At 43.8% G+C, this 21,280-nt stretch overlaps 1 protein-coding gene across 3 annotated transcripts in view; it reads right to left on the reverse strand.

Annotated features, from left to right (window-relative positions):
* Window positions 1-21,280, reverse strand: part of SEMA6A (semaphorin 6A) — a 130,603-nt gene that overhangs the window by 43,537 nt on the left and 65,786 nt on the right. For all 3 annotated transcript variants that reach the window (XM_056124343.1, XM_056124342.1, XM_056124344.1), the window contains exons 2-9: window positions 20,519-20,656; window positions 17,999-18,116; window positions 13,116-13,176; window positions 12,059-12,121; window positions 11,080-11,181; window positions 4,584-4,674; window positions 1,588-1,707; window positions 717-805 (exon numbers count right to left, since the gene is read on the reverse strand). In XM_056124343.1, coding sequence (XP_055980318.1) covers window positions 717-805; window positions 1,588-1,707; window positions 4,584-4,674; window positions 11,080-11,181; window positions 12,059-12,121; window positions 13,116-13,176; window positions 17,999-18,116; window positions 20,519-20,618 — 744 coding nt within the window. In that variant the 5' untranslated portion in view covers window positions 20,619-20,656. The remainder of the gene's footprint in view (window positions 1-716; window positions 806-1,587; window positions 1,708-4,583; window positions 4,675-11,079; window positions 11,182-12,058; window positions 12,122-13,115; window positions 13,177-17,998; window positions 18,117-20,518; window positions 20,657-21,280) is intronic.

Below are 21,280 nucleotides of genomic sequence, written 5' to 3' on the forward strand. Positions count from 1 at the left end.
GCAGCCATTTAAACTAATTTCCATACAGACTGCTTAGCTTTTTATTTCCTCCAACAAAAGCACATTTTATATGCACCAGTTCTGGCCATCCTTGCTGGCTGTCCCTGAGCCTGGAATCTCATACTTTGGATTCCTCTAAGGAGAGGGGCACACGCCATCCTGTCCTTGAGTTGGCGCTCTCCAATGTGTTGGTTTGCACTTACTCTGTAAAAGCAGTTGAAATGGACCTTTACTAAGTGTTTTGCTGCTCTTTGAAACAAAGGAAAAAACATCCTCCCTTCTGATACAAAGGAAAAAACATGCCTCCTCTGCTCCCCCACCCCTACCCTTGCTTGCTGAAGGATATAGAATATTTAGTCTTTATATGGGGGGATGTGGGGGGGAGGGGCAATTCAATCAAAAAAGGAAAGCAAAACTGTCCAGTACAGTTGGAAACCAGTACCTCAAGATACTGGGCGGGGTGGGGGGAGGCAGAGGGAGGAGGATAAACAGTGTAAAAATCAACCCAACATCCGTGACTGAAATTCCCAGTAGGAATATTTAAGGAGTTTCCTGAAGTTATCTGTTCACGCTTTGACAAAAGCATAGGTTTTTGAGGCAGTACCAGGTTTTACTTATGCCAGTTTTTAGATAGTTCTCCAAAGAATAGTATTATCATTTGATCCAATGCTCTTCAAGCTTCTTCCTAACATTGGTCCAAGGTTTGGTCCTCTTACCTTTCCCATCGTGTTGTACTCGACTGCTATTTCCCTGAAGAAGAAGTAAATATAATCTCCATAATCCACGGCTTGGACAAAGTATGGTTCTGTGGACAAATGGGTATTTTAGTCAGGGACGTGTCACTCTGAGTTAAATAAACTTTAGTCAGTTGCTACTTGCTGAAGGATATAGAATATTTAGTCTTTATATGGGGGGATGTGGGGGGGAGGGGCAATTCAATCAAAAAAGGAAAGCAAAATTGTCCAGTACAGTTAATCTTAGTAATTAAAAGCATGGGGCCACCTGGTTCACACCGAGCATTTCTGAGAACTTCACAAGAGCAAGTATCAGTGATTTCAGAAACCATTCAATCCTACAGGTTGATCATTCAGAAGTAGTAGTAATCAGCAAGGAAGAATAAATGAGTTCTGTGTGTCTCTGCCATTTCATTTTCCACAATGGAATGTCCATAGCACAGAGATGATTCTGTATCCATCTCATAATTAAGCCTGATTTACAGGGGATTGGGAAGAGATTTTTATTTTACTCTTCCCCATGACCTGCACTCCCCTGTTTCCTTTCAGGAAAAAACAATTTACTTCTATTTATGTGGGGCTCTGAAACATCAGTGTTAGGGGAGGTGGGAGGGGAATGGGAATCTTTGTTCGGCATTGGTAGCTCTGTTAATATTCAGGAAGCTTGTGGGAAGTGGAAAGGGGAGGGTAGATAAATCAGCGTAGGCAAAGATCCATTTTCCAACTTCTTGTGATTCAGAAGCCACAACTAAAAGGACGCTATAGTCGGGTCTGTCGAAATTTCTCAAGATCAACTCACAACCTCCCCCCCCCACCCCCGAAATAAAAACTAACTTCTCTTTTAATTGTTCACCTTTCAACCATTTTGAATCATGCTTGACAGTTCGTAGGGTTGGGCTGTCTCCAAGACTCCGATAAATGACTGCATCGATAGCAAGGAAGTCAGTCACCGTGGCCGAGTAAAGTTTTCCATCTAAGAAAAGAAAGAACATAGGTGAAGGCGGTGAGATGCAAGCTCAGACATGGGGGAGTAGGAGCAGCACCCCTCAGATTGCTATCACACTGCAGGCAAATAAGATAGGACAGCTGGGATGTATCCAGTCATGGCTGGGAAAATAGTTGGCCGGCGTTCCTCACCATTCTGAATTGGGATCATGAGAGATGAAACATTTTTCATTTTTCAAATTGCACGGCAATTTTGATGCTGCGGTAGCAGCAGCAACAGCTCAGCAACAGGGCAAATGAAAAACGTCATTTGCTTCACTTGATTAGATGGACCTTCACAGCATCTCAAGGCCAAAGCACCTTGTACATGGCTCCTACCATCTCCCCTGATAAACTGTATCCAGGGCAAGCCAGAAAAGGGTCAAAGCCGAAGGGAGCACCAGAGATTGTATGCATGAGTGTGGTAGTAAAGGGGGTCCTCAGCCTGAGATGGTGAGGGGAAATGAAGAAAGGGAGGATCCCTTAGTGGGAAAGTGCTGATGCAATTGTTAGACAGCCTGAGAGGCACAAGGATCCCCACACCCTGCCAATCTAGTATAATCAAGAGATATTTGATTTGATATTTCTAAAGCAAAATCCTACAAACACTGATATAACAAATGCCAAAGCAAAGGAAAAAAGGGAAAAAGGCGAGGTGATATTCAAACTGGGCTTTCTCTGAGAATTTGTGCTTTGGGGGGAAACATGCAGTAACATACAGCCAAGGCAAAAGAGGGTGAGGACCAAAGATTTCATCACTGTCAGACCTTTCTCTGGATTTGCCTATTCTTCATACAGAAACAATACTTACATTTTAAAGAAAATTTCTTAGTTAATTTTTAACAATAACTTATCCTCTTTAATTCTATATATATCAAGATGGTTTACGTACTTGCTAAACTCTTTCACTGTGGGATACGTTTAAAATGTCTTAAATAAAGTTTAGGCCAACACACTTAAGGAAGTTCCTGGTGTCTACTTTAAGTTTTAGAAAGAACTTCAATTTACTCTGATTCCAGTTAGAGCTATCTGGATGTTGGATTATTAGCAGTGATATATCAAGTACTGAGAATTTTGATTAGATTTAAAGAACAAAAATAAAGGTGGTAAATCTTTCTACTGATACGCATATCTACAAAAATAAAAACTGCACTTTTTCTATTACTAGAACCACAGACCCAGGTCATACAGATATCCTAAAAGTGTATCTAGGGAGAGAGGAGTGAGAGAGGGTGTGTGTGTGTACGTGTGTGTGCATGTGTGTGTCTGTCTGTGTGCGTGTCTATTTCTGTGTGTGTGTGCCTCTTAACTGTTCTGGTATTTTTCTTTTATATTCAACATTAAGTATTTTACCAGAGTTTCTATATATAAAAAAGCACCCCCCCTTGCTAATAGGATAGCCCTATAACAAGGATCTTTTACTACTAAGGGATGAACATTGATGAGAATTTAAGTATTACAGTGGAAAATGACTCAAATACACCTTCTGGCGGAGGGAGGGGTAGGCAGTCTCACAGTATTGTCTCTATTGCCTTTCTCCAGGCTGCTGTCCCTTCCTGCTTTTGACCCCATTCTACTACAAGTCCTTTTATGCTTAAATTGAAACTCCCTGTCACAGACTACATCATTCATGTTCCCAACCAGAGCAGGTCCAAGCATCAGCAAAGTGCTGTTGTGGGTTTTGCACTTAAAAATACACTCAGGCTTGTGCCTGCTCATGCTGACAAACAGGTTTACAAGACTCCTTGTTTCTTATGACAATGTTTCCCGGTGCTAACTACACTCTCACTTCTGGGAGAACCAAGGAACTTTCCTACTTAATGTGGTTCAGGCTCTCTTTACAATCTGTGGCTGCAAATTTAGGTTCACGACTCAGGGTGTGGTTCAGAAAGTCCCTGTGATTTCATAATCAAAGCCTTGTCTGCATCGAGCTATAGAAGAGAACTCCTGCAACCCCCCAACTGTTATGATGGAAATTGTAGCTAACTGCTTTATTGCATGCTGCAGCAATCACAATTATACAAATACTTCTCCCTACACCCACCTGCATATACGCAGCTGGCAGTGAATTCCTAAATTCCTCATTAAAACACACTCTCTCTTTCTCTTATATTCAAAAATTGCAAACTGAAAATGATGACTTATTTGTTGCTATATTAGAGCCTTTGCAGTGGAAGGAAGGTGTGAGGATGGGAAATTTGTGCCTCAACCAGGGATAAACAGTATTATCTCCTCAACCATTACAGTCTTTCAATCTGAAACAGGCATAGTACCTAAACACATCAACAATATTGGAGTTGTATGTGGATATGTGGCCTTACTGCTCTGGGAGAAAAACTTCCAGAAGCTTCATTTTCTTCTTCCTTCTGTATGTGGACAGATATGTAGCCCTAATTGGGGTTGGCAGTTATCCTGTGACAGAGTGCAGCTAGTCTCTCTGAGAGAAAGAAATCAAAGAGAGCACAGAAATGAAAAGGACAGTCGTCCTGGATGATATTATTGAGTTGTTGGATCAAACCAACCCCAAATCTGCCCCAGCTCAAATAATAAATACACATCTGCGGCTTGAACTGGGAAATTCTATTATTTAAGCCCAAACATGCCCTCAATGATATGTCACAGGTTCAGTGCAAAGCTGCTACCTTTCTGAAGATGTCCAAGAATGGGGAAGTGTGGAAAAGACTTGTTTTAAGAAGCAAAAATACAATTTCCATACTAACTTCAAATGGAAAAGACATTCTTAATTACCGTATTCACCAGAGAATCCACGTATAACTGTGACACTGTGAATCCTCTAGAGCAGATTCACAGCGACAGGCTGAATATGCAAAAGCAAACGCAACAAGAAGAAATCAGGCTGTTTACCTGCAAATAGTGCAACGTTGGCATGTTTGGCATCATAAGGGCATCTGGCCATTCCACTAAATTCGTCCCCCAAAGGTTCCAAAGTATCCATCTAAATGAAATAATAGGGCTTCATTAGAGATGACAACAACCAAAAGTAGTCATAGCACCTAATCATCATAAGGCACTTCAGGTACTCAATAATTCATTCTCTTGGAGCAAATAATCCCTAAATACCAGGTGAGATATACCGCTTGGTGTCAGATGAGAAAACTAGGGTTAGAGAGATTAAGTCACTTGACAAAGGAGTTTGGAGTGTCTGAAATTCAGCATTTTGGCTCTTAAGCATCGCAGTTAAACAGATTCTATTATCCTTCTGGAATGACTGAAACATCAGTGTCTTCTCCTTGGAAAAGGAATTTCTGAGGCAATCATGGGGAAAAATTACTCCCATTCCTCCTCCATTCCCTTCTGAATTATCTATTGAGTCATAAACCCTACAGACCATGACCTCAGTTTTCGGTTTTGTTTTGCCAGAGGAGGCCTGTCTTTGTGGGTTAAATCCCAATAGAAGGCGCTGGAATTTCTCCTTAAATGAGTTGGCAGAACAGTGTGGCATCAGCATAGGTACATGGGTACAAGAACGGCTAAGAAGAACTTTTTAAGTGGGAAGCACATCTCAGCAGCAAGAATGTGTAGATGAGGAAAGAGTGCTCAGAAGTTGCCATTTGATTCCCACCTACCAGTGTTCAGTGCAGGCTTGTTTCTGTCTGTGATAGGCTCCTATCTATCTGACAGGGTTTGTGTAGCCATCTTAGTTCATTAAAAAAATACAGAGAAGGAAAGAAATGAAAAGAAAAACAAGAGAGCACGCAAAAAACAAAAAGGAGGAGGAAGGAAGGTTAGAAATTGAACTCAATTAGAAAAGAGGAAGACAAGCAGGTGGCACATAGAAATATGATTTCTTGCTTCTTCCAAACAAGTAATAAAGTCAGTCAGATCTTAGCCAAGTGGCAGCAACCCGCAACCCAGAAAAATGGCTGTAGCTGCCATTTTATTCAAACAAGCATGATGTCTCCAGTTCCAAGGCCCTTCCACACATAGGATGTATCTAGATTGTGCTTGTTTGACTTCTGCAAGTTACTTGTCTGGCCCCCAGGCATTTTCAGGTGTGGGAAACTGGTCACTGTTAACCAAATTCCAGGTCCTCATTAGTCCATGTCAGACAAATTGATACTTCCCATGATCTCTTGCAGCCCGATGTGATCATGTGATTCTACTCCAGCCAATTGGAATGTGAGCCTAAAACTAGGCAGCACCTCTAGGTCTTATCTCAGAAATATTTCCAGGATTCTCCCCCCACCCAACCCCACCCCATTCTAGCTCTTTCCACATTCTCTGCGGACTCTGACAGAAGTATGAGCAAGATAGCCCTGAATAACCGCACAGACCACAACTTCTCTCACTGACCTACAGTGATGTGATCAGGAAATGAATTCCGATTGGTGAGTCAAAGGTTTGCCCATTTTGGTGAATATAATACTGCAGGTCCTCTAAGTACATTGTTTGTTCTGATGTCCTTTCATTATAATATTGATAGAAAAAAAATCAAGCCTATGTCCAAGGGAACAGTATTATTCTAGTGTCTGAGTCAGGTGGCCTAAATCAGCAGCAGTTATGAGAATCTGTTAGTGGTTCTAAGTGCGGGATGGACCGTCTTTACCACGTGTCTCCTCCCTTATACCCTGGCCACTTCCTAGCATACAAAAATCTCAGCATCCCTGCATCCATACACTTATCACTACTTCATGAATCTTTTTATAACCCTCTGTGGCCCAATCTTCACAGATTAAAGGCATTTTCTTTATCACCTTGAGGTTGCATGCTTTGACTACAGTTCTGAAAACTGCAAGTAGTGGGAGAGAGGAAGGATCCCTGGGAAGGCCCTGGGCACTGAGTCAGCCTTAAATCCACAGCTGTAGTTGCTGCCTGGGAAAGAGGTTCTTTTAGTATGGTCCAGTCAATGGTACCTTTTACCCTAAATTCCCAGAACCGTTCCAGGGAAATGACATGCCTTTTCTGACTGCAAGCAATTTCAGGAGGCTTCTTTGAAAACCAGCCTGTGTGCTGAAACTGTACTTTGAGAATCATAGAAAGCAACTGTGCTTAAATTGTGTGTGTGTGTGTGCGTGCGTGCGCTTGGGTGTTTGGGCCACAGTGGCTGTGCTCAGGGATTACTCATGGCTCTTGTGCTCACTGATCACTCCTAACATGCTCAGGGTACCAAATGTGGTACCAGGGATTGAACCCGGGTCAGATGTGCACTGTAGTATACTATATATACTTTTCAGGGGGCCAGGAGATAGTACATCTGAGTGGTTCAGATCCCCAGCACCCATGGCCCTGAGCAGCATCACATCCTTGGGCTCCTGCACTGAATTGCAGACCCGAGTGGCTAAAAGTCAGAGGTGGGGACCCTCCAGGTCTTCTGAGTGCTGCTTGAAAGACCCTCCAAAAATACTTTTTTAAAAAGGGGAATGATGTTCAAGTGAGAGATCTTTTCAAGCCATCATGCACTTACTCCCAGCACATTTTTTGATGAAACTCTTTTCCTAGTATTTTATCCCAGTATGGAGCTTCCTTCCTGTTGGGGCTGGAGCGATAGCACAGCGGGTAGGGCGTTCGCCTTACAAGTGGTCAGCATGGCCGACCCGAGTTCGATTCCTCCGCCCCTCTCGGAGAGCCCGGCAAGCTACCGAGAGTATTCGATATGCCAGACACAGTAACAACAAAGTCTCCAATGGAGACGTTACTGGGCCCGCTCGAGCAAATCGACGATCAACGGGAGGGCCTTTACCTTTTTACCTTTATGGAGCTTCCTGTTAATCATGGAGGACTTTTTACATAGGGGTGGAGGTGTCTGGAAAGCATTCAGAAATGATGCTGAGGACACAGTGATGTGCTGGAGACGCCACTTAGCCCAAATCCTGCCGGTGGAGAAGCTAGAGACAGAAGAATGCATCTTTCCCAAATGTTCCTCCTAATAAAATGGCCTGAGCTATTTTTTTCACCTATCACCATCTTAGCAAGGAGCATGGATTTGTGAGTTTAGAAAAGGCGTGGGGAACAAGCAGTTTAAGCAGTGGCATGGTGGAATCTTATTTCCACAAAAAATTAATCCTCAAATTAATCTCAGACTTGACCGCAGCCCGGGGGAAATTTAATCAGCCCAGAGTACAGATAATTACATTAAGAACCAGTCTGACTTTTGCTGAAGTCCAAGTGGGTTTCGAGAGCAGGAGGGAAAAGACATGGGCTGTTATTTCAGATTTCAAGCAGGAAGCCTACCAAATTCTCCCCCTGGTAAGCTCACCCAGGGCTCTAATCTTTCTAACTCGTTCAGTTTCCGTATGTTAGAAAAATGGTATCAGTCAGGACATGGTGCAGAGAGCCAGAGAGTGAAAAGCTGCCAGCCCGTACTGCTTCCGCCAATCTAATCAGCTCGATGCCTCTTGTCCTCAGAGAGCTGAAATTTTCAGTGGAAGACAGGTCCTTGTTTTTGCTCAGAACTTTCAGTCCTGATCTACTGATAAAAAGCACTAAAGAGAGGGGCTGTCCATTGTCCCTGGAGCTAAATATGTTGTGTCCATGTTCTTAACCAATTCTCGCTGTGCTCAAGTCTCAAGAACACTTTTCTGAGCTGTGTTGGGGGTTAGCACCACTTTGCACAGGACTCTAGGCATAAAGAAGATTACTGCAGGGAAACAAAAGCCTGACAGTGGCTTCTCAGAGACCCACACTGCCGGCTCAGGTCTCAGCGGAACAAGCACGAGGTGAAGGTACAGCAGCAGGGGAGGCGTCCAGAGGCTGGAACACATTCAGGAGGAATGAGCTTACTGTGAATCATAGCACCAGGAAAACCTGCCATGGTTTGTCAAAGACTGTTTTGCAGCTAAGGAATTCCTTGTGATTTGTTACAAGCATTAATCATAATGAATCCTATACAGTGACAGGCAGGGATAGAATATTAAATGGCAGCGTAAAAGGTGAAATTTCAGCCTTATGCTGCCCTTGGCTGGCATGAACCCTGATTTGGATTGGTCTGACTGCCTCTGTGAGACGCTGAATGGATTCGACCTTTATTTAAAATTTTGATTTTTTAAAAGTGTCTTTTTTCCTACTAGGCATTTTGATTCTTTTTAAATGATCACATTCATGGGTATGAGAGATAGTTAATGAGTGTTCTAAGGCCTTGCATGCAGCTGATCAGATCTGATTCCTGTCACTACATATGGTCCCCTGAACACTCCAAGGGGTGTCTTCTGAGCACAGAGCCAGGATTAGCCCTTGAGCATCACTGGGTGTGTGCCCAAACCCTAACGCATTCCAGCCCGCATTGAAATATCATTTATCTTGATGTTTAAACTTTGAGGTGTCTAGCTTGTCTGGTGCCCCTTGCTACCCAGCAAGTGGAAGATGAATCTGAATCGTCTGTGATAATGCTAAGGCAGAGAACCTTGTATTATTATTTTAAAATAAATTACATATATATAACTTCTTTCAACTTCTTGATGGAGGTACTATGAATGACAGTTTTGTTAATGATGGTTTCCCGTGTACATAATTCTCTCATCTCCAGTGCACCCACCCAGCTGAGGGTTTTTTAAAACTTGCAAAGCAAAGGCCTGCTGGTTGTCTGACATCAGCCCAGTAGCTTCTCCTTCACTTGCCAATCTCTAGCATATGCTGATGAAACCTGCATCTCTCTCCCCAGCTCTCCCCTGCATCTCCAGTGAGCTGCCTCTCCACAGCCCCTAGGCACTGCCATCCAGAGCCACCTTCCTCACCCCTGAACCCCTTCTTCTCAGCCTCCCATCCCTACTCCACTGCTTCCAGTTGTTCCCTTCTGAATGGGCGGTCACCCCAGTCCTCTGCTCCCTCAAGAGCTCTCCCAGCAGTTGACATATGTCCTGTTGCCTCATATTCTAGGTGCCACTAAGCAACATGACTCCATCCCCCTGTTTTGGTTTACTTATATATTTCCTGAACTCTTCTTATCCCTCACCTCTGGGGCCACCTACCTCTCTAGTCTCTCTTTCTGACCACTCTGTCACTGTACAGCCCAGCACTTTAGAACCCGAAGAAGTCCCTCAGATTCTTCCTTTGGGCCTTTGTTCATACTGTTCATGCTGCCTGGCACACCCTTCTCATTCCATTTGACTGACGTTGGCTTGGCAGGGCATCAGGTCATCCATGATGGACCACACAAAAATGAACCCAGCCCCTGTTGGGTTTGGAATATTCAGTCACTAGTGAGTCTTTTCAGGATGGAGGAGGGTTATTGGGAGGGGCCTGAGAGATCACTTCCCTCATTTTTGGACAAATTCCCCAACTCCCTATCTGAGGCTGAGGACTTTCCTGTTACGCTTCCATAAAGCTCTGTCCTGGGCTGGGCCACACGGGACAGCTGTCCCATGGAAAAAGCCCTCCTGTGACTTTATAACCTTGACGCTTGGTCACGGGGGATACTCAATAAAAACCTGGTCAATCAATAAGTCTATGCAAGAAAGGACACAGAGTGCTAACAGTGGGCTAGACATCTCTGCTTCTACACCTGGCAGGGGGCCCACTAACATCTCCGCCCCCAGTCTGGCTTCTGTGGCAACACTTCTACACAACCCTCTACATTAGCACTCAGCAGATGCTACCTATGAGCATGACCTTTGTCTGCTGACTTCAAGGTCAAGGTAAGGAAGGCAACAGTTAAGTTGAGCCCTAAATAGAATTCAGTGCTGTTCTTAAATTTGGGCTGGAGCGATAGCACAGCGGGTAGGGTCGTTGCCTTGCATACCGCCAACCCGGCCAACCCGGGTTCGATCCCTCCACCCCCTCAGAGAACTCGGCAAGCTACCGAGAGTATCTCACCTGCACGGCAAGGCCTGGCAAGCTACCCATGATGTATTCGATATGCCAAACACAGTAACAACAAGTCTCACAATGGAGACGTTATTGGGCCCACTCGAGCAAATCGATGGGAGGATAGTGTAATGCAGTGCATTTCTTAAAATCCTTCCCTCTTTGGGACCCCTGAAGTTTTCCCTGGCACACTTTTGAGAGTCCTTTGAAATGAGGTCTTACTCACAATCTCAATGTGTTTCTGTGTTCAGAGAGGAAATGATGGGAGGTGGGGTATAGGAGGAAGAAAGGAAAAGAGAGGGGCATCCACAGGGTCTGTGGGCTATGCGTGCTGGTGTGCTGAACAATCAAGAATAGGGTCTTACAGAAGGAAATGAACACTGCTGGGGAAAAGTTCTTTAAAGATCTGTCAATCAATCCGGAGCAAACAGGAAGCATGGAAGCCTGCTCAAACTCACGCATGTGGTGCAACATTAAACTGAACACATGAGAGAAACCCCGGTGGTGTGGAATTACAACTCTTGGTTTACTGCAGGTACAATCACAAGAAATTGCAAAATACTTCCTAGTACTTAGTCCTGGCCGGCTAAACAGCATTTACCTTATAGTTCCTGCAGGAAGGGTTGAAGGCATTAGTTCCACAGACAAACAGGGTCTCCTCATTTTTCTTTAGAAGAACTTTGATAAAGTTGTGACACTCGTCCTGAAAAATAATCCGACTATTATGTTTCCTGTCTATCCATCCCACTCTTGTCTCCACATCCAGCATCTGATGACAGTAACACTGTGGCTCGGGAGTCTCCCCATTCAAAGTGCCCAGCTAGGGGGACAGCTCAGAGGGAGAGAGAGCATTGGCCTCTGGAACAAGCTTTGAATGCCAGAGGTCTGGGCTGGATCCAGGAGCTGCACGTTCCCCTGAGCACGGCCTTGCGCACAATGCCAGAAATAGTCTCAGAGCCCCACTGGGTGTAACCTCTAACACCTCCCCCTCCCCAAAGTACCAGCTCCTTCGGATGTTAAATAAAAGAGGATATCGGCAAGAACAATTGCTTTTGCAATAATAAGTAAAAACATGACTGCAGATGGAAGGACTGTGTTGATGTACAAAAGGAAGGCAAGCCTCAAAGTGCCAAGTCCCCATCCTATTAACATGACTGCCAGATGCTCTGAGGTCCCTCGATGGGCAAGGCTCTCAGCAGTAGCATGCCTTTACGGTGTTCCATGAGTCTGTAGCAAAGGCCACAGACCCCTGCGCCTGTGGTAGTTCTTCCCAAACTCTTTGGCGGACTCCCCGAAGGGCTCAGGGCTGCACTCAGTCCTGGGGCAGCCTGCTTTATGTCCATAATCCCCAGGGCCCCTAGGTCGTTCCCAGCACAGCCCTTGCAGCTGTCGTAATGTTTCATCACATTAAAGGCAAACTATGTTTGCAAATTAAGGCCTTCAATAAGTTGATGGAAAAAGCAATTACAGGGGGAAAGGGGCCTTAGCATGATCCATTCTGCATCATGGTTTACAGCTGGAGATAACGGTCAAAAACTTAACCCAAAGTGGCAGCTGCTGGAGAAATGAAAATTGCCTACCTTATGTTTTCCCTTCATTCTGCACGTGTCTACATCAGCCTGTCTAGATTTCCATGTCAGTTTCTGCGGGGATCAAGAAAGAAATCAATTAGAGCCCAGAGGTTGTTGCATTTGATTGGAGAAGTAAGAGTTCCCTTGGGGAAGCTGGGAGCTGAACATATATTTATTGAAAGCTTTCCACACCCTTTCTCCATGATTAATTCACCACCGCAACAAAAGATCAGAGATAGAAATGTTCATTTAATTTTGAACTATCTATTCATTAAACCACAAAATAATCTATTTCTCTTTGAGATCAAGATAAAGGAGAAAGAAAGAATAAACAGCAGTGTGGAAATTTCATATAAAATACCTAAATGAACTGGTAAATTATGCTTATTTAGATCAAACATATGACCTTGGCTTTTCATTTTAGTTGATAAATCAAATTTCATAAAGCAGGCCTTTTTCCTTTAAATATGGAAGTCATTTTCTTAAATATAAAGGGGCCATTCACTTTAGATGGACAACGATTTAATTCAGGTTACACTCCATGTAAATTCATGGCCTGGAAGGCATTGTCTACTTCTATGGCAGATTTTATTAACTAAAATGCCTCCATGTGGATAATGAGAGAAGTTTAGGTTATATTTTACGTCTGTCTGAAATGGATAATGAGCAAATTCCTTAAGCGCTACAGTCAAATCAGATTTAAGACATGGTCCTGTGATGCTGAAACAATTGTTTTACATGTTAAACACATGTAAAACACAACTAAGTTTTACTTGTGAAAATGGATGTTTTTCTGAACAAACCTGTCACTGTTTCACTAAAGGAATTTAAGAATCACTCCAAACTCTGAAGTATTCATGCACATGAATGTAATGACTAAAATATAAAGCGCATGCTGTTTCTGAGTGTGAATTAAATCCCAATTGACACCCAAATCAGAAATCATAAAATGTTCCCAATTATTATCAGCCGCACCACTTCAATCAATGCATTTAAAATACATTTTCTCTTCAAGAATTATTCTTAAGGTTCTACATTTCAAAAAGATGATCTTAAAACGACTTACTTTGCTACAATAAATTTCTTCTGTGTGTGATGTGTCTATATCAACAGTATAAATATGGTCCCTGTAAACAAAGAATGAACAATACAGTGTCAAGCACCAGAGTCAAGAAAGTCCATTTTCTCCTGAAGGGAAAGGTATCTCATTGGCAGCAGCTCCACGCATTTCTATGACGTTAAAACACAAAGTGTCCATGTGCAAGAAAGTGGGACAGCTTAAGCCCCTAACGCACTGATTGTGCTCTGAGGGAGAACTTTCCTGGGAACTGTGCCCATTCTTAAATCCTAATACCTGCATCTATGCAGCCTAGGTGAGAGGATTCTAAAAGTTATGCAGGTGGGTTTAACCGCCTTTCTAGAATCTTCAAATCTATATCCCATACACTTGTTACTCCACATGTCACATTTGTTCATGGGGGCTGGGGGGATAGAGGTATGGTACTGCCAAAAAAATGAATCTCTCTCTCTCTCTCTCTCTCTCTCTTTCTCTCTCTCCACTCATACCCTCCGCACACAGTGAAAGATGTATTTGTAGCATACACTTTGATGATTTGATTGACAAGATGGAAGACAATTAAGGTAAAATTATTTCCAGCAGTCACTGTTTTCTACATGCAATGATGGTCAATAAAGGGTCTAAAAAGTCAAGTTTACACTTTTTTGCTTAGTGCACACCCGTTTTACTGCGAGTTTGGTTGGCGCTTACAATTGGCTGCCAATCTCCTTTTGGAAGGGAAGAAACAGAATCAGCAGCTCAGGTGTGGAGCTATATTTAAACATCCCTTCTGTGTGAGCAAGTACAAGGGCGTTTTTGTCTGGAATTCAGAAGAAAGAAAAGAACTACACTCAACTGGGGAGACAGGGGCTAGAAAGGGAAAGCAAAACAGCTCATTTTCCCTTGAAATAACATTGACTTTTTCTAAAATGCAGGAAGTCCTGGGGCTGGAAAATTACCCACAGCTTTAAACCAAGAACTCAAGGCTCCATGTAGACTTCAACACCCGCGCCCCCTCCCCACCCCATTACTTAAAAAGAAAGGTGGTGGAGGGGGGAGAAAGGAAAAGGGAAAGAAAGAAAGGAATTGTCTGCTGCCAGGATTCAATTCTATTTTCCCCTCCGGTTCTTTATAAATCTGTATGCTGCCGCTTTTAGAGAAAGTATAACAGAGAAATAAAAATAAAAACAGATTATCTCGTGAAAATGAAAGGAGGTAGCAGGGGTTTGGCTTATAAAATTCCCTTGCCTGACTTCTGAAAAATGTGTAGGAGCGCGCACGCGCCTGTGTGTGTGTGTGTGTGTGTGTGTGTGTGTGTGTGTGTAGGCAGCAGCTGAACTGGGAAGTTTTTCCAACTTGCAGCGGGTGCCAGACTCACCCTGCCCTTTAATTTCAAGGCAGTTTTATTGCATTTGTTTATTACTTGTTTGACTTTATTGGTGGTGCTGTGGGTCGAGCTCAGGCTCATTATTGGAATGGGATTGCCTATTACTTTAGTATTGGGTATGAGATACTCTCTGGTTTTCCTCACCCTGCTTCTTCTCCTCAAAATAACAAGTAGGGGCTGGACGATCTGTATTGTAAATTAACAGCTGATTAATATGCATTGGCAATTCTTCAGAATGCTCTGGGATTGCCCCCTTCTGGCATGGCCTATTTATGTTAATTAACAGATTGGATATTAAACAGCAATGAGAGAAAGAGAGAGAGAGGGAGAGAGAGAGAGAGAGATAGACACAGAGAGAGACAGAGAGAGTGCTACAAATGGATAATAAAGCTAAACTGAAAAGGGTTCTAGCCTCACTCAGTCCTGGGGTGCTGGAAGGGACTTGGCTTCCGAAAGCTGACACTAATTATCTACAAGAACTGGAGACTTTTAAAAGCAAGCCCATGAATGAAAGCTTCTTTCGAACAATGGCAATCTTTCTCAGCATCTAAGAGATTGCCTTGCCCAGCAAACAGAAACAGATCTTTATACTAAACCACAGGCCTGGGTTGGGGTTATTCCCACCCACCCATGTGTGCACCCCAGGATTCATATGCTGCTCTTCATGAATTAAGTTATTTGGACACAAACTGACCTAATCCCAAGACTTCCTCTCCCCGCCTCCCGTGAGCACCAATGAATTGTGTTGCCATGGCTTGTGCCTGGGGAAAGGATTTAACTTTAAATCCTGTTACTGGCTGCCTAGGAACCTGGATCTCTCAGGGCAATGTTAGGAAATGTGGCATCAAAAGGAGGGGAGAGACTGTAAATATGGTGTGGCCCCAGAACTCCTTTAGGAGTGTTTCCAAGAGTGTGGTGGTGAAGGGGAGTCGCTAGTGGAGACTGAAAAACAAGTCCCTTTTGGGTGTTGAACTAGACCTTCCCTGAAAGACCAGGCTGTTTGAGGGCTTCCAACAGATGAATAATGACTGATCCCTCCCTCCTTTCCTTTCTCCTTCCTTCATCTTGTTTTTTAAAGAGCCGGAATGATGGTCACTTCTCGGCTTGCATAGCACCTTGGTCTTAATTCAGGTGTGGCCCTCACTTGCGGCTCAGGCTATGTAAGAATTATCGCTCTGATAGTCTTCCAGGAACTCAATTCCAAAGTGAACAATTTATAGAAGATTCCCGAATCAATCTGTTTCACATGAGCCAGTGTTTAATAATTTGCGGTGATTGCCCTTTATATAACTGATTACTGATAAAACCTTCCAGAACCTAGACATGAAAAAAGAAGGAGGTGATCTTCAACCAGAGGGCGGATGAGTGGGGATACTATTGGGTGCTTTTGTTTTGGAGACACACCGAACAGTGTGGAGGGGTTACTTCTGGCTCTGCTCAGGGATCACTCTTGGAAAGGCTTCAGGGAACATATGGGATGTTGGGGATCAAACCCCAAATGGCTTCATGCAAGGCAAGTGACTGACCCACTATATTATCTCTTTGGTTACTGTTAGTACTTTTTAATGACTGTCTACACTGCCTGTGTTCTTGGGTGCTGAATGTGAGGAGGTGATTACAGGACAAATGGTAATTCATCTCCTGTGTAGGACGCTGCATAAGAGAGGGGATAAGGGCCTGGATTCTAGAGCAAGGCCACCCTGGTTCAAATCCTATCTCTCTCACGTTCACCTGGCATTTTCACATCTCTATACCTTGGATTCCTTCTATCAGACAAAGGGTAGGAGCTTCTATATCAAAATCACTTATAATATCTTGCTTCCTTCTCTATGATTTTTTTTCTACTCCAGGATCCAATGCATTAAAACCCATCAGGAAATTACAATTTACTTGCAATTTTAGAGCACACATAACTAATATGCACTGTTAAGTATCTGTGAAGTAAAGAATGCTGAAAATGATTTGGCATTGCTCCCTAGGATGCACTTGCATAGGGAAATTGTAGGATGTTTCGACCGAGCCAATGTGTGGATTTTTGGTTTTTGTTTTTTCTTTTACTTTATATTGCATAGACTGTCATTTCAGTCCATTGAAGTGCTTGGACGAAATCCAGGATGGAGTGGTACCACACATATCTTTCATGTAGGAAGCCCAGGGTTCAATCCCTTATAGGGAGGGAGGGAGGGAGGGAGGGAGGGAGGGAGGGAGGGAGGGACAACGGAAAGAAGGAAAGAAGGAAGGAAGGAGTCAAGCACTGTTATTTTTGTCTTTTCTTTACCTATGCTTACAAGCAAGCATCACAAATATCACCTCGATTTCTTTCCAATGTGATCAATCACACTAGCCAGAATAATGCCCCTTGCAGCTACTCATTTATAATCATTCCAGGAAAGAACTATTAGAACTACCAATGACTTCATTAAGATACTCTAATTCAGTCTCTCATTTGACAGAAGACACAGTCAGTGAAGTCGTGGTCCAGGGAAGTTAAGGGTAGACCAAAAGCAAGAGCTGAAATTCTATGACTCCCTTGTAGGCAGAATTTTTCCCATGCCATTTGGCTGGAAGACATGGCTTCTCTAAATGGCATTTTACTGCTGATGGAGTATTTTCTTACTAGATCCCAATTAAAAAAACAAAACAGAAAAACCCTCCCCAGTCTGGGCATATGGCAGAGAGGAATAGAGTACTTGCCTGGCATGCAGGAGGCTCAGGGTTCAATTCCATTAGAGGCATCGGAGGGTCTAGAAGCCTCAAAGTATGTTGGTCCCATTAGCACCCAATCTCCAGGCCCTGCACTGAGCCATTAAGCCTACTCCACCAGAAAAGTTTCCCCAGGAAGGGCTGGGTTCCCCAACATTGCTATGGAGCCCTCCCACCCAAACCCTTTAAAATAGATTATCTTACAATAATGATACTCTATATTTACTGCCAACTTTAAACAGGTTTAATACACACACACACACACACACACACACACACACACACACACACACTGCACATTCATACATTCAGGTTCATTTCAGGAACAGGAACCAAGGAGCTGGCTGCTCAGTAAATATCTGCATATACTTTCAAGATAAACAGAGAATTGGGGCTCAAGCAATAGCACAGCAGGTAGGGCATTTGCCTTGCACGCGGCCGACCCAGGTTCGATTCCCAGCATTCCATATGGTCCCCTGAGCACCACCAGGAGTAACTCCTGAATGCAGAGCCAGGAGTAACCCCTGTGCATCGCTGGGTGTGACCCAAAAAGAAGAAAAAAAGATAAACAGAGAATTATGTGAACTTACACTACAAGCTATGTAATTATTCCCAACTCCATCCACTCAAACATGCAGGGAAAATGGTGAAAGAATTGTCATTTGCCACAAAAAAGCAGGCTTTAAGGGAATCCCGTTCTGTCTGGGACTGTCTCATTCTTTTGAGTGACTCCCAGGAAGAGAGGCCGGGGAGAGTCCTGGAACCCCTTTTCAAGCGCAGCCTGGAGGAAGAGGCCACTCACCTAGCAGCAATGTAGAGGGTTCGGTTCATGATCATAATCATCTGGATGTCCAGTCGGTGCCTCTGTGTGGTGTTCCGTCCTGGCTTGTGGCCCACAAACACCGGATACTGTTTTGTATCTGTGAAAAGCGGAGATGGGGCAAGAGGGGGCGGGGGAAGGAAGCCAAGAATTGACAGAGCAGGGAGAGGAGGGGTCAGAGCACAGAACAAAAGCGGATTTAAGTCAGATCAACCATGCCACCATGCACCGCACCCACAAAGCCTGTCATTTCAGCCAATGCTAGGGTGGAAACAGGCTCCCATGGGACAATCGAGTTATGGTTGCATTTCCAGAAGAGAATAAGTCGGTACTTAGATTTCTGAGTGTCCCCCTTTCTGACTTGTCCTTCCTTCAGGGGTTAAACTTGCAAAGGAACCCCATTCCATGAAGGTGCTCCTTTCTTCCACAGCTCTCTTTTCATCTTTTTAGAGTGCTAAGCCCAAGAGGCAGTCTGCCAAAGATCTTGTCTCGGGACAAAACTATTTCAAAGCAGCCTTTCCATCAATCTCCACAAAGGCAATGTGGTTTGCAGGCGAAGGCCCTCATCCTGGAGCCAGAAGAAAAATACAGTCTCCACAGGCGTCCAGTTAGAATAATCCACTATTGAAGGCAGCCCCGCGAGGGTGGTTGGCATTCTAGGAACTGTGGGAAGTTCACTCTTGAGTTGAACCATTGGCTAATCTTCCAGAAGTGGGGGGCTGGGCCAGGACAGGGTCAAATGGAGTGTAGCCAGTCAGTCAATCTGGAATTTTCCCTGACCTGGGCAGTTGATGAGCAATATCTCTTCTTTCCCACAGTTCTGTTAGGCTGAGATGGAGCAATTTGTAATAATATCTGACTATCTGACCTTTGGAAATACCTATGGCTCAAAAAAAAAAATCTGTCTTTCAACCTCTCGGTTTTAGAGGTCTGGCAATCTTCCAAAGAAGCCAAGGAAGGAAGATGAATCCCTTTTAAAAGGCAGTTATTTTTCAGGGTGAGTAAATAAGGACTTGAAAAATCATTCACATATTTAGGCTCAGACCTTTACACTGTGCAGCCCTGTGGTCTCCAAGATCCTTCAATATGGGGATCTCATGTGAGAATCCCAGTGTTTCATAGTCATCCTTGGCATGGCCTCTATCTGTGCTCTCTGCTCCTCTGTTTGGAGCAAATATTTCGTTTACCCACTCATCCAGGAGCTTGCTTAAAGAATTCACATCTCCCTGCTAGCAAGGGCTTGAGTGCCTACTGAAGTATGGTTTTTAGCAGCACATTTGGGCTATCTGTTGTTACAAACAGGGCAGACACCCATCTCAGCAGAAAGCAGTAATGCTACCTAAGGCCCCATCCCTGGAGCTCCCAAGGTTCTCTGATTTCAAGAGTGATGGTCTTGAACTCCCCAGTTTAGGCTTTCCTCTTGCCATGACTTCCATTCTTTCATGGTTGTATGCATGCCTCCTTACTCTCAGGAAAAAGTTAGCTCTTTCCCATCTCAAAACATCAATCCACCTTCTGCTGGACACTGATGGCACTCATGAGGATCATAGCAGTTAAACACCTTTTGTATGGTTCATATGCTGCTTACTTGTTAGTTACCGAGGAAAACAAATATTGGAGGGGTATGTGTGGGGAAATTATCTCTTTTATCTTTACCATGATGAAATGTTTTGAATTTTGAGAGAACAAGGTGGGGAAAGTAGTACTTTGGCAGTTCCAGTCAATACTCAGGTAGGACTTTCCTCTTTCCAGGAGTTAATGGATTTCTTAACCACCTTGCTTTCTATTTCTGCTACTTTTTTTTTTTTTTTTGCTTTTTGGGTCACACCCGGTGATGACAGGGGATACTCCTGGCTTTGTACTCAGGAATGAATCCTGGCGGTGCTGGGGGGACCATATGGGATGCTAGGAATTGAACCTTGGTCAGCCATGTGCAAGGCAAATGCCCTGCCTGCTGTACTATTGCTTCAGCCCTACTTCTGCTACTCTTGATAGTGAAGTGGAACCTCAAAGAGAATTAGCACAGTAAAGATAGGAACCCTGTGAATTCAGAAACATTCTACCAGTGTCACAGTGATAGAACTTGTACATCTAAATGCTTGTCTCAGAAGTACTCCAAACAGACTTCATATTTCGCCTTCCTATCTTGGACCATTGTTTGGACAGAAATCGCGTAAGAAAGTGGGCAATCGGGGCACTACCAAAGTAAGGTTAGTATCATCTCCAAGCTGGATTCAGATATGATCATCTCATAATTGAAGCAAACAACATGAAACCTCCAGTAGAAAAAGAGCAATGGATGAATGGAGGAATGGGCAGTTTACAATGCTCATGCCCATGGGTATCTGCATGACCCTTTTTATCCCATCCACCCCTGCCATCTGCACATGCTAAACGGACTTAAGTTCCTATTGCATTAACAGTGTAATGTTTCGGAGCTGCTGATGGAGGCAGGCCAAAGGGCCGCAGAGGGAGCGCAGGAGGGAGCGTGTATGTACTTACAGTTGCCATGCGAAATACTGATTGGCTCAGAATCTTCTGGGAAGCCAGCCCCAGCACAGTGTAGCAGTGTGAAATAGAGCAGCAAGGCTTCTGACCTCATAGTAGTTCAGCGGGGAGACTTTATTTCTCTACTTCACCCTGCAAAGTACAAAGAATGCTTATTATCATTACCATTACTATTACTATTATCATTTTTGTTTTGTAAGCCAATTTTAGTCACTGCTACGAAATGGCCTTGAAGATGATTGTAAGAGAAAGAGGCTCTGCTTCCAATCTTCCCCAATGTGGCCATCTCAAGGCTGTATTTTACTTAAGGAACCTCCCTCTGTTTCCCTCTGTGCATATTCCCTCAAGGTATACTTGAGCCCCTTTGCCAGGCTGCTTTCAAACACGAACATGCACCCTCAGCTCCATTGTCCAGAGATCTCTGCAAATCATTTATGGTGGGTACTTTGCAATCAAGAAACTGGAGTTCATTCCAAAGCAAGTGGACAGCTGAGAAAGCTGATTTTTGTTTGTTCCTCTTTAAGGGAAACACTTTCCTTCTACTAAGCAGATATATAGCATCTAGAGCAGAGGTTCCCAAATTTATTTGTCCTACCTCCCCTTTTCAGAAAAAAAAAATCACTCAGCTGTTCCCTTGGAAATCTACCTTCCTTAAGCAAAAAAACAGAAAGTTTTTGTCCCCCAATTACATGGGAGGCTACTATGCCTTCCGCCCATTGTTCCAGCATCCCTGGAGGTGGGGGTGGGAGGGGTTGT

Source organism: Sorex fumeus, unplaced genomic scaffold (assembly GCF_029834395.1).
Source record: "Sorex fumeus unplaced genomic scaffold, SorFum_2.1 ptg000051l, whole genome shotgun sequence".
NCBI lineage: Eukaryota > Metazoa > Chordata > Mammalia > Eulipotyphla > Soricidae > Sorex > Sorex fumeus.